This window comes from Daucus carota, chromosome 6, assembly GCF_001625215.2.
Source record: "Daucus carota subsp. sativus chromosome 6, DH1 v3.0, whole genome shotgun sequence".
Taxonomy (NCBI): domain Eukaryota; kingdom Viridiplantae; phylum Streptophyta; class Magnoliopsida; order Apiales; family Apiaceae; genus Daucus; species Daucus carota.
Genome location: NC_030386.2, coordinates 26,887,463 through 26,900,776, shown reverse-complemented (window position 1 = coordinate 26,900,776; position 13,314 = coordinate 26,887,463). Strand labels below are relative to the sequence as shown.

At 33.0% G+C, this 13,314-nt stretch overlaps 2 protein-coding genes across 10 annotated transcripts; one reads left to right on the top strand and one right to left on the bottom strand.

Annotated features, from left to right (window-relative positions):
• Positions 1–376: 376 nt before the first annotated feature.
• LOC108226480 (uncharacterized) lies at positions 377–1,133 on the bottom strand. Its single transcript, XM_017401446.2, has one exon. The coding sequence runs from the start codon at positions 862–864 to the stop codon at positions 463–465; it is 402 nt and encodes a 133-aa protein (XP_017256935.1). The 5' UTR covers positions 865–1,133; the 3' UTR covers positions 377–462.
• Positions 1,134–7,896: 6,763 nt separating this feature from the next.
• On the top strand, positions 7,897–13,083 carry LOC108224848 (putative lipid phosphate phosphatase 3, chloroplastic). Of its 9 annotated transcripts, XM_064080355.1 has the most exons (11): positions 7,912–8,032; positions 8,237–8,272; positions 9,284–9,376; positions 9,841–10,000; positions 10,331–10,558; positions 10,657–10,744; positions 10,830–10,939; positions 11,064–11,154; positions 11,359–11,547; positions 11,635–11,694; positions 12,616–13,083. In XM_064080355.1, exons 4-11 carry the CDS (start codon positions 9,965–9,967, stop codon positions 12,816–12,818), a joined length of 1,005 nt encoding a protein of 334 aa, XP_063936425.1. In that variant the 5' UTR covers positions 7,912–8,032; positions 8,237–8,272; positions 9,284–9,376; positions 9,841–9,964; the 3' UTR covers positions 12,819–13,083. The 9 variants fall into 9 exon arrangements, with proteins under 9 accessions (XP_063936426.1, XP_063936425.1, XP_017255073.1 ...); XM_064080356.1 differs by lacking the exon at positions 8,237–8,272 and having other exon boundaries at positions 7,897–8,032; XM_017399584.2 differs by lacking the exon at positions 9,841–10,000 and having other exon boundaries at positions 7,913–8,032.
• The last annotated feature ends 231 nt before the right edge of the window (positions 13,084–13,314 follow it).

The following is a 13,314-nucleotide window of genomic DNA, read 5'->3' as shown; positions in this document are numbered from 1 at the left end:
ATATTTTGAACTTCTATAAACTATTTTTAACAATCGATTACTCATTTAAATTTGCTTAGATTAATGTTTGATTTTATGAATACTCGACAAGTCAATCGAGAGAGTAAATCTTTTTTAAAAAATTGAAAAAAAGTGATATAAATCTTATATAAATCGATAAACTATATACTGATCATTCAATACGAATCCTATAATTTCTAGTACTAAACTTGGTGTTTTTCTCATTTAATCCAATATTATATTTCACCGCAATTTCATTATTTGGAATATTTATTTTTTCATGTCACTGTATTTTTTTGGCTAAATGTCACAAATTTTCGTCCTATTAAGACATGAGTACTCGCCATAATCTGTTTAATTACAACAGGAGCACATATTAAAAAATAAATGACAAAATTATTAATAATTAATAGTATTAATCATCCGTACAAATACGCAAAACAGAAAGTGTAGTCCTACTATTCACTCATGTATGGTAACAAGCACCGGTCGCCAAGCCTTCCTAAGCAAGCGCTGCCGCAGCGCCACCGACCACGGCCGCACCGCCCGAACACCGCCCCGTCTCCACCCCGCTTCATCACTCCCCCGATCACCCAACTCCTCCTCAGATCTCGGCGGAGACGGAGACGAAGACACAAACAAATCCTTGAGCTTATTATTTTTCCCACTCTTCTCCGGCGACTCAGGTTTTTGATTCGGCGGAGGCAGTCTATTGCAGACGTCGGTGGCGCCGCGAGTGAGGAGCATGCGGAGAGTCTTGCGGCGGCGGAGGTGGATGATTGGGCTGGTGGTTGGGCTTCGTGTTGGGCTGTTGGGGATGGAGCATTGGGTGGCTAGCAGCTTGAATTTCTGGAGTGTGGCCATCTATGGATCTTGAATGAATGTGATTGTGAATTGCAGTTGCGATTTCAGATCTGATTGATGGATAGTTTGTGTTTTGGTTTAGTTTTGGTAAGGGTCATAGATGGGAGTAGAAGAAGAATAGATTCTTTGTTTTGTGTACACTTTTTTTGTCAAGGAGGAAGCAAAGGACAGGCGCTAATGAATGTATGGTGTGAGGAATTTTGTATGTAAAGCGAGCTCTGTCATCTTTTATTGCTGCTGTATCGTATACTCCGGGCAGTACTAGCACTATTTGTTGTCGCCATAAAAATACGAAAACATCGAAAAGTATTGTGTCAACAAAATAAATAATATATTTACTAGGGAGACGTTTTTGTAAACTTAAAAAAAGTGCTTCTGACTTAAGGTAAAGAAGTGGATTAGAAGTGAGAAGTAAATTAAGATTTATAAATAATTAAATGTTTGGTAAAAAAATAATCTCGAAACAAAAGTTAGCATTCTCATTTTATTATAAATGCTTATGGCTTTTTACAAGTAACAAATTTACAAAATAAATAACTGTATGTTTAAATTTATCATGTATAAAAATTTGATTGAGGTTCGAGATATAAATCGGACTCGCAAATCATTTTTATATGTTCGTAGTGCAGTGACAGATATGATTGGAGGTGGTAGTGTAAGAACTTAAAATCTAATAGCAGCAATGATTAAACATGGTTGCTTTAGTTTTTACCTGTGTTTTTCTTTGGCGCCGAGGCAGTGAAAGTATTAGGACTCCCGGTCAACATTCTCAAAGTGCTGTTACTCTTTGCTTTGACGCCAGTACGTATGCGAACCCTTGACACTCAAGAATATGCAGACTACTTTCTTGAAGGAAGCAAAAGCTGCCGACAGTTATTTTTAAAATGATTAGAGAATCGCTTTGGGTATAATCAAAAAATAAAATAAAATTTTGTTACAAAAATACTGTAGTGATTAAACAATCTCTTCCCTGTTATGTAAATAATACAAAAGAAGTGTATATGAAATGAGAGGAGAGAATGTGATAACATCTATGTATTACTTGCATCTCCACTATAATTTATTCAACTTTTGATCCTTTATTTCTTTATGCATGCAAAATTAGCTTTAAACTTTATAGAATATATAGGTTGACAGTGATCGAATAAAATTATCATTTTGTACTTCAGAATTAACACGCCTTTAGAGCGAGCAATCCCTTAACAATGAACACTAATCGAAAGCGGAGACTTGCTTTAAATAATTATGTCAAAACGTGTATGATAAAACAGGTTGTAGTTTACTTAGATACGGTACTTCAGGACCGAGAATTTCTTTCAAGTGTTCACAAAAGTTAGTGTACTATCGTGTATTTATAATCTTTTTGGGATTCACATATGACACTGTATCATTTATCCAAGAGCAATTCTCCATTCAATATATACACTAAATAAAAACTTTATAACATCAGGTGCAACTCAATTCAATGTTAACTAGAAACACATTCTAGTTTCCATCTGCTCTGGCCAGAGACTTTATGAGTTGTCACCTATAATTTGATATACAATGATAACACGTATTTGTCCCGAATCCCTTTTCCATTTGAGAGGGTATAGTTCTCGAGAGTTTGTTATACAGCTTCTGGCAGTTAAGATCCTTCTAGGATGATAATTGTCAAGTGGGTCGTATAAAACTTAAACTGAACCTTCACATATTGCGGGATTATTTCGCAATCAAATAATCATTTCCACCACAAGTACTATTACTCTTCATAACCAACACAAGGTTATCATACAATTATTTGAGCTTTACATTTCTATAATTTCATTTGGTTTTCGCACAAATAATCATTCATATCCCACTGACTTAACACCTTTGGGTGTGTGAACTGCAGTTTCAAAAAGTTCTCTATATTTTTTTTAAGAGATAATGATTCGTAGGACGCACCACTTTCACAACTTCTGGTGTGAGAGGACTACTGGTCCAAATAATTTTTCTTTATAATTGCCTCAATTATATCATTTATTCTTTGGCCAATTTTATAAATATTTTCTAACAGATTCTGCTTCATGATCCTCATTGTTAATAACCTCAAGTTCTATAAATATCATCGACGTCGATTCGATTTATGGTTCCACTTTATTCTGGAAAAGACATAATATATCGAGATCTCAATAGTTTTCATTACTTTTATTTTCTCTAATCTGTCATGTCTATAATATCTTCAAGAGATCCTTCAATACAATCTCTTCTGGAGATCCCTCAAAAATTATTGATTTATCAATTTAGCCATCATCAATTATTGCTCCTTTTCACCTTTTTGTATAAGATATGGAACCAACTTGTCTATCACGCTTCAGGCGTTCTTTAGACATAGTAGTATCTTGAGGTTGTCCTTGTGCGACATTTATATCATAGGAGCATATGTAGCCGGTGTTTACGACATAGTCACTATTTTCTGGTCATCAAAATGAATTATCTTATGAACTTCTGGTTCATATTCTTTATTTTGAGGATCAAGATGAGACAATGATAACTCATTCTCATATTTCTTTTTCACCGGCTATTTATTTTCTCCCCTTGATTTTGGAAAAACAAACTCATTAAATCAAGTCATAACAAATACATAATGATGATTCCAAATGCACTCATATGTAATATATATCCAATTGAGGAATCGATCTTACTAACGTGGTGGAAAATCTGTGATGACCAAATAATTTATTTAAATGGGGAGAGATTATGAAAATTTGTTTATATGATGATGCGAATCGATAAATATGTGATACAAAATATTCAGTAATTTTTATGGACGGATATACTCATTATGAGATGCACCAGCATTATAAATATATATTCTAAATAATGAATCTCGCATACTTCAGGCTGCGAGTTAATAATAACTTTATATACAACCATATATTTCACAAAATATCTCACTGTTCAACAATATGATATTTTTATCTCATGCAATATCTTCATTAATTTATTCTCAAAGATGATAAATCACAATTATATCCTTGCTGATGATCAATTTTCCCTTATAAGCAAATAATATATGTATCACTGATAAGAATAAGAATCTACAAGTTCTTCAACAAAAGTCCATATAAAATATCAATCATTATTCGCACCTTTATTAAATCGAGGTGGCTTAGCTAGTCATGCCAAACTGTAAACTTATAAGTAAACTTCTGGTTTACTTCAAAATCAATTTCAATTATGCTTATTATAAATTAGTGGAGAATCTTTCTTCAAAATACTTTTAATGTCATGAAATAGACTCAATATCTAAATGCACTTGATATCTCAATGCAATAAATTATATAAATTTCATTCTTCAATTTTCTTGGGAGAGAATAATTGCATCAATACTATACATGCTCTTCTGGAGTAACATTCGAGAACCTTATACATGCTCTTCCGGAGCTTTATACTTTCTCTTCCCGAATCTTATATTTAGAAAAACTATAATGAGGCATCAAATATAATCCTCCCTTTTGGATGACTCATTTTAGATATGAAGTATTGCTACTAGTCATCTTTATATCATTCAAGATAAATATTTCTTATACACATAATAAAAATATGACTTAAAGTATTTGTAATAACATGACCATTGCTACTATCATGGTTGATATCCTCTAAATTTCTAATATTATCACATTATGGTGTGATGTCATTTGTTGCAATACATAATACTTTTATCAATAATTCAAATTTAGTAAATCACATTAGTCACAATATCAACTCATGAATTTAACAATCCAAATATTTCATCAATTTCATAATATTGTATCTACGTGATACAATATAATATTTATTCAATTAAAATCTATTATATCCAAATATTATACTATTCTTTATATAGAATCATCCTTCAGGGATATTATATCATCTAGGATAAACTCGTGATTTGAATATTATTCTACTATATCACTCTTCTGGGATGTAATCAAGTGTTTAAACACACAACATTTATTTTATAGACCTCGCTCAAAATTATATTTATGAAAAATATGATTAATATCCATTAGAAATTTCACAAAAATTAAACACAACGTCAATGTGTGATGATAAAAGAATTTTATTATATAGAGACAACTTCTAGTTGTTATTACGTGCAACTACTAGGTGCAATCATATACAATCAATCTATTAAAAACAACATCGTCAAATAGGTGTTGTCGATAATACCAACATCATTTAACTTATGAAAAAAAAACACTTTTACCAACGCTAATTTTAAATCAACTATAAATATAAGGCAAGTAGTGATATTAACATACTATCAATTATCAAGAATTTCACATGGAGATCAAATAATGTCGCTTATTTGAACTTTGAATCATGCATATGTAATATTCTTTAATATGTGAGCAAGACAACTTATTACAAGTGACATAGTGTGTGCACATAAGCCATCTCAATCAAACCATAATATAAAAATTTAGACTATCTCAAAATTTGAGGTGTCCTCGAAATAGAAAGATTAAATATGGACAAACAAAGATCTGTGTAGCATATATTTATCTGAGATACATTGATAAAGACTAGAGGTGAGGTCATACATAATGTATATAGATAAGAATGATATGGAATATTTATCTCTCTCATTGAAAAATTAGCCAAGTCATTAATAAAGCTTACTATCAATTTAAACTCATATGAAATAGATAATGACTTGAGAACAATCGTTTTTTAGGACAAAGTGGAGCACATATGACTCATGACCTTTTAAAGATTAGGACGACTTACTATCCACTAATCATGTACAACTTTTGGATTAGTGAGTCACTAATAACTTATGATTTTATTAGTAAAAATAAGTATCTCACAAATATTCGATTAATGCATGATACAAAGATTCTAACATGTGCGAAAGGTATAATGGTAGAGTTAACAGATTTATGTAAATGTGTCACAAGATGTCTCATTCAAATCACAAAAATCACATAAATCAATCTAGCATAAATCATTCTTGTAGAATTAATCAATTCTAACATATTTTGTGCATAATCATTTCTTGTTGAATTATTCTAACATAAATCACACCAATTATAAAAAATTGCAGGAGTTCTACCAAGGTATAATAAGAAACACACAAATACAAGTTTATATCTAAATAATATGATCATCATTAAAATTTTAAACTTTGGCGAAGATACATCACCAATAAAATTACATGTATTAAACTTAAAGCATTATCATATTCCAGGAATAACACAAGGTACATTAATAACATCATATTTTACCAAGCTTGAAAAGGACAATATGTAATATCCAAAATAATCTACAAGAAAAGATGCAAATCACAAAAATTTTAAATAGCTCATTTATCTTTGAAAATGCTAAGATTCATAAAAAACAAAGATGTAGCCATCTCACAATAAAATAAATTACAGAAAACCAAAATAATATAAAACTCAGAACCCGGTCAGAATGCAATTTAAACTTTTATAATCAGTACCAATTCCAAAATCACATCAATAACTTAAGCTTATTTCATAATTCGACATAATAAAGAGAGGAATTGGAAAAATATTAGGTAAACGTACAAAAGATCTTTTCGGGGAGTCTAAAATATTCAATTTCTTTGTTAAAGAAATATATGAATTTTAGGAGAAATATGAACAAGCACTAGTCGAACATAAGGAATTAAAACATTTCATTAAAAAAAATGAAGAAGATGATAAAGATGTGTACCTTATAATCTTATAGTCATGGTCGATTTTCAGATTAATCACTCCAAAAACTCTTTACTTTGAAATGAAAGAAAGGAACTCCGATCTTTTGATAATAAGGACAAGTCATACCTTGTACAAGAGCAAACCTTAACCACTTAAATTTGGATACAAACAAACGTTGTAGTGTTGGACTTCTTAACATAAGAAGCGGCATCAAAGTAACAAGAACGAGAGCAAATCGTGCTGATAACGTGTTATGTAAATAATACAAAAGAAGTGTATATGAAATGAGAGGAGAGAATGTGATAACATCTATGTATTACTTGCACCTTCTCAATACATACAAGAGCCTTTATATAGGTCTTTAGAATACAAATGAAAGGTCAAGAGTTTCAAGTATCAATGGGAGAAAACTAAAAGTCAAAGGTCATGGGAGAAATCAAAGAGCCAAAAGTCATCCACATATTTATTTCATAACATTCCCATATTTGATACACAGATGGGAATTTTATAATCCAAACCCGCGGTACATTTCAAAGTAATTCAACTAAATTAGAAATAAAAAAGAGAAAACTTAAATTTAGCATTACAATCTTACCGGGCACGGTTTTATTATTAATTAAAATCATAAATTTTGTTATATTGTTTACACTAAGATAAATTTTGTTATATTGTTATTAATGGATTCTAAATTCCACAAACAATGTTGATATTGTTTTTGTTAAACGGTCTGGGAACAGAGCAGCTGATTGGTTAGCTCGCTCTTCTAGTTCTAATCCAGATTGGAACTTCAGAGAGGGTTCTGTCCCATCTGAGCTGCTTGGCATTTTAGCCGATGATCTTTTATAATGAGAAGATTACATTTGCTTAAAAAAAAGATAAAATTTGTTACTCCCTTCGTTCCTTTTAGTTGTGGATTTTGCAAAAAACACACATATCAAAGAGTGTTTAATTATAAAAATTATTTTCACATATGCCCATAATTATTGCATAGATTAGTATGAGTAATTGTAAAGTCAAATATTGAAACTTGGAATTTAGGGTAAGTTAGGAAATATGTGTTAAAAAATGTTTTGTAATTCAAAATGAGACATCTATTTAGAAACAATTCTTTTCCCAAAATAGATAACTAATTAAATATAATTTAATTAATTTGACCAGTTAAAAATCAAAATATTAAAACAGGCACGTGTGACAAACTGATAATACGAGCAGCATTTGGATCCTTGGTATGGGGTAATAAAAAAACATTTGGATCCTCTGAATTGGGCTCTCCGAAAAGATAAATCAGAGTCCGTCAAAAAAGGCGGGCCCAGTTCCAGTGCACAGTCAGTCCAACAAAAACGTGTCACACCGATACCCATGCCAACACATAAACAACAAGTCCGAGTCACCGAGTCCTATCCTCTCACTCACTCACCACTCACTCTTCACGCGTGTTCCATGCCCACAATTTCACAAGGGTTTAACTCACAATTCCCCTGCTGTTGAATTGAACTCAGGTAGTAACTATATTTATTTACAAACTATTATCAACCTGTATGCTATTGCTTTTGTATATTAATTACCATATCTCCAACCATCTATTTATCTGTAATCCCAATTCCACTATCGTATATAATTAATTACTATATGAAATTTCCGTCAAAAAAAAAAATTACTATATGAAATCCTCTTCTCTTAACAATTTGCGTGCTTCATCACAGGTTTGTTGCTTCTCAGAATTTTCGGATTCCATTTTGGTACCCACACACACTATGCTGTATTTACTATTCATTAGATTGTCACTTCAGTGTATTAATTTTTGTTGATTATGGTTAAATATCTTGTTATATAAGCTATTCTCTGCTGCACATTATTATTCATAAGGGATTGTGTATAGTAGTGAGATTTTGTTACCGGATGAGGAGGAGTGTTAGAACTATAATTATATACATTTCGCGGCTTTTACTAACACTTTCCGATTGTAGTAGTTAATAGTAGTGGTATTTACCTATGCTCCACTTTTTTGGATTAAAATTGATTAGCTGTATCTATTACAGTATGTATTTTATTGCAAGGTTAGAGATACTGGTTGTCGGATTTATGAGTAAATTAATTAGGTGAAGCAGGAAAGTTAGAGAGATGGCCAGTTGTTTGCATTTTGGTGTTGGGGGCGTCAATTTGTCAGCTCGAGGCGTTATTAAGACACTGTGTTTGTTGTGAGGGTTGTGACAGGGATATAATATATTTGAATTCCAGTTAAGGATGTAACCAAAATTAATGCTGTTGACAGACAGAGCAAATCGTTTTTTTACTATAGGAAGACTGATGTTGATAGATTGTTCACCAAATTGTGTTTTAAGAATATGTCAGGCTGAGGTAAATAATTGATCAGTTGTAAATTTAGTTGCCTATCCTCATTGATTTGTGGCTGTACATGAATTACTATATTATGCTTCTCAATCGGTTAAGATTGGACAAATATCATGAACTTGGAGTTTGGTATTGGTGCCAGAACTAATTTTTTACTACTTCAAACTGTACAACACTCTGAGTGAACTTGCTGAGTCACAGTTGACATGACATTTTGAATCTTGTGGGAGTATGTTAAGGTATTACGGTTTATTTGTTGGCTTCCTCTGCTTTTTAATAAACACATGTTGAATTTTATTATTAATGGCATTAGAGTAGACTATAAGTTTCATGGTAATCGGATATTGTAATTAGTAGAATTTATCATGCTGAAGGCTCATGTATTGATGGTCATCCAGGATGAACCGAGCCATAGACTGGAGGTTTCTGCAATTAATACTGGAAATTCTTCTTCGCTCTACTATCCCTTGTTAGAATCCAAGAACAGAGAGGTTTGTTTATTTAGCTTGTATATAATGTTTTATCTGTTGGATATCTAAACTCATGTATATAATTGTATCTTAGAGATGAAGTTTCTAAATTAAGCATTTGGTTTAGCTGAACTTGCTTTTTTATCACCTACTCTGCTATAATTCTCTCCATACTGTTTTCATCTTAAATTTGGCATCGGCATCCTTTTTTTTTTTTATACCTTGCGTCTGGGGTAATGCTGCACTCTTGTAGGATGTGGAGTTCCTGAGCTGCATTTAAGTAGCTTGCTACTGCAGGAAGAGATGTAGCGTAGTTGTTGAGTTGATTAAATGGATTTTTAGAGAGCTTTTATGGACTGCCTATCAGTTTGTTTATTTTGTTCCTTGGGGATTTAGGGTCTATATCATGTATCCCACCTTTGAGTAATTCATGCGGATCCATGTCCCACTTTTCCTCATCGTTGATCAATTGCCTTAATTTTCAGAACTTCCGCTTCTACTTGGAAATACACCAAGAACTGAGCAACAACATGGTGACATTTGTACTTCGTGGCACCGTGGACCATTTTCAGTTTTAAATTTTTGACTCGGGTTTAGATCTCATTTTGGATGCATATCACACGTCAGTATGTATACTATTTGTCAGTAAGTCCACATCTCAATATTAATTGTCATCGCCCCCCCCCCCCCCCCCCCCCCCCCCCGGGGCACGCACACCACAAATTTGAGACTTGAACAGTTCCACTCTTGGCAATCACGTAAGAGGATAACCATCCCGGGCTTGTTGTTAGGTTACGTTTTTCCTTCATTAAATTAATTAAAAAAGTTCGATATAAATTCTCAATATCGAATACTAGAGCTTTCGAAGAGCTAACTTCATTTTTGTTTTTTATTTTCTAGGAATCTATGGTTGACATGCATGATTACATTGTGAGCATGATTAATCTGATTCTCATATTCTTCCACATGTTTCAGTTGCTGAACAGGATGATGCAGACACAGAGTGGGTCACATACTGTAAAATCTCATGGATATACTGTGGCAAGGACACACATGCATGACTGGTTGATACTAATACTTTTGGTGGTGATAGATGTCATTCTAAATATTATTCACCCATTTTATCGGTATGTTGGAAAGGATATGATGAGTGATCTCAAGTTCCCCTTAAAAAGCAACACTGTTCCAATATGGGCTGTTCCTGTAAGTTATCCTTTGTCATAATCATTTCCTTCATCATAAATAGCTGCTGTGATTAGTGTGATTAACATATGTTGTTTCATTTTTTCTTTGGTTGATAGATATATGCAGTTGCTCTGCCAATGGTCATCTTTCTCATCTTCTATCTTCGTAGGAGAGATGTTTATGATCTTCATCATGCCATATTAGGTGATGTTCTTTAATCTTGCTATACATTTGCTCTTATTGAAATATAAAGTAAATTAACAATTGTTTTGATCTTACATTATACCAGGCCTCTTATTCTCTGTTCTAGTAACTGCGGTTATTACAGATGCAATAAAAGATGCTGTTGGTCGACCTCGGCCAGACTTTTTCTGGCGTTGTTTTCCTGACGGAAAAGATGTATGATGCTATAAACCAGCAAATATGGGCTCTTTTTGGAGACTGAAATTCTACTTTAAGCAGATTCTGTGTGTTTTACAATGTTCTTTTAAATTTGGGAACCTGGTATATGCTTTTTATGCAGGTCTATGATCAATGGGGAAATGTTATTTGTCATGGTAACAGAAGTACCGTAAGAGAAGGGCATAAAAGTTTTCCAAGTGGACATACTGCGTGTGAGTTGCAAATACTCCCAAATGTGCTTGATTGTTCTGATTGATATATATATATGTGTGTGTGTGTGAAAATTATTGATTGCATATTAATTTCAATGAGGTTTCATCTCAGAGATGCATAATTCGAAAGACTCTGATCGTTTCACATGATAATAGAATATAAGTGTCCGACCACCTCTTAGCTTGTCGATTAAACAATTGCAGGGTCATTTGCTGGGATGGGATTTCTGTCACTCTATCTATCTGGAAAGGTAAAAGCATTCGATCGCGGAGGCCATGTTGCAAAACTCTGCATTGTATTCTTCCCCCTCTTAATTGCATCACTTGTTGGGATATCTCGAGTGGACGACTATTGGCACCACTGGCAGGATGTTTTTGCTGGAGGTCTCATAGGTGAATAAAGCTAAATTTTTAGTCTTCATTATTAAGTCTATATAGTAGTGAATTCGTTTATAAGCTATCGAGAAAATACTTTTGCAGGTTTGACAATAGCCACATTTTGCTATTTGCAGTTCTTCCCGCCTCCCTATCACAGTCAAGGTATCCTTCTGCTAACTTATGTAGTTTTATTGCTAGTATTTAGTTTCATTAGTATAGAGTTCCCTGTAAATGCATGGAGAGTTCATAGCAGCTCAGTGTACAATTTGAGAGAAGTTCATTCGTGTTTGACTGAGATTATGAATGAGCTAAATTTTATCTCAATATCAAGCTTGATACTATAAACGAGCAATATGCATTGAGCTGATTTTCTTAAAAAGCAGCAATGGAAGAAAATACATAACCTCCTGTCAGCATGTCAGCACTCAGCACCCTAGGATACTAAATGTGCAATAGTCCTACCAAGTACAGGTAGACAGCCTCTTTTGATAACATATGCAAGACGCTACTGTAAGTACAACAAAAATCCCTGTTAGCAAAGGGATTGGGGTATGAGTCATTTTTGGTAGAGAGGTTTTCTGCGGGTTTCTGCTTTTGTCATTATGCTCAGCCAACTTCTGGGACTAGGATTATCTGATCAACTCAAATTGCTCATTCATTTTGTTTTTAACCTTTTATTTCTTTTTGTTAGCGAAGAAGCTCAGCCAGTTTCTGGGATTAGGATTATCTGTGCGACTCAAATTGCTCATCCATTTTGTTTTTAACCTTTTATTTTTATTTTGTTAGCGAGGAAGTTCCTCTTTTGCTGCTCATCCATTTTGTCTTTAACCTTTTATTTTTGTTTTGTTAGCAAAGAAGTTCCTCTTTTGCTGGATCTTTGTTTCATTTCTCTAATTCTGCCCTTAATTGTGTCTGAAAATATCTTTTTTTGCATTATTTCATTCCTAAATAAATCAACAATTGCTATAATATTGCTACTCCTAGTATCATTTTAATGTGATTATATTTATATTGACTGTGATAATAGGAATAAGTCAAAAGTCAGATGATTTTGCCAACTTGTTCTAACATATGTTTTTGTAGGTTGGGGTCCATATGCATATTTCCGAATGTTGGAGGAATCACTCGTAAACGGGCGTGTGCCGGATGCTGCAACTACCTGCAATGCACAGCTTGCAAGTACTCAAACTGTGCCCCAGCAACATGATAGAAATTTCAGTGGACTAGCTTCAAAAGGTACTTCCACTCAGCAGACAGTTGAAGATTTGGAAGCTGGGAGGAGCTAGTGTTGAAGCGCATCATATCCTCCTCTGTATGGACACATGTGAATAACTCTCTTAGCTTGTGTTATTATAGACGGGGATGGTAAATATCGAGTGAGATGAACTATGGTGCAAATACCTGGAGCATAAAGCCCAGGCTTTAAGTTTGCAAATACCTAGAGCATAAAGCCCAGGCTTTAAGTTTTTTTTGGTCAGGCCTAGACTTTTAGAAACCGACTTAAAACCACAAGTTGGAGGTACTTTTTTCAATGTCTTAAATTTTTTTGAACTCTTTGTTTTTAAAAATAAATAAATTACTCATAAGTCATAAATTACCAGTGAATCATTTTTATTTTTGTTATTATATTTTTAATAATCTGTAAGTTATTAATAAGTCAAAATAACCCAAACATACATTTTATTTAAACTACAATTTATCATCATATGTTAAGTCATAAGTCATAATGGATAAGTTCACCTGAACGTCTCCTAATCTAGTAAAATTTTTGAACTGTTGGGT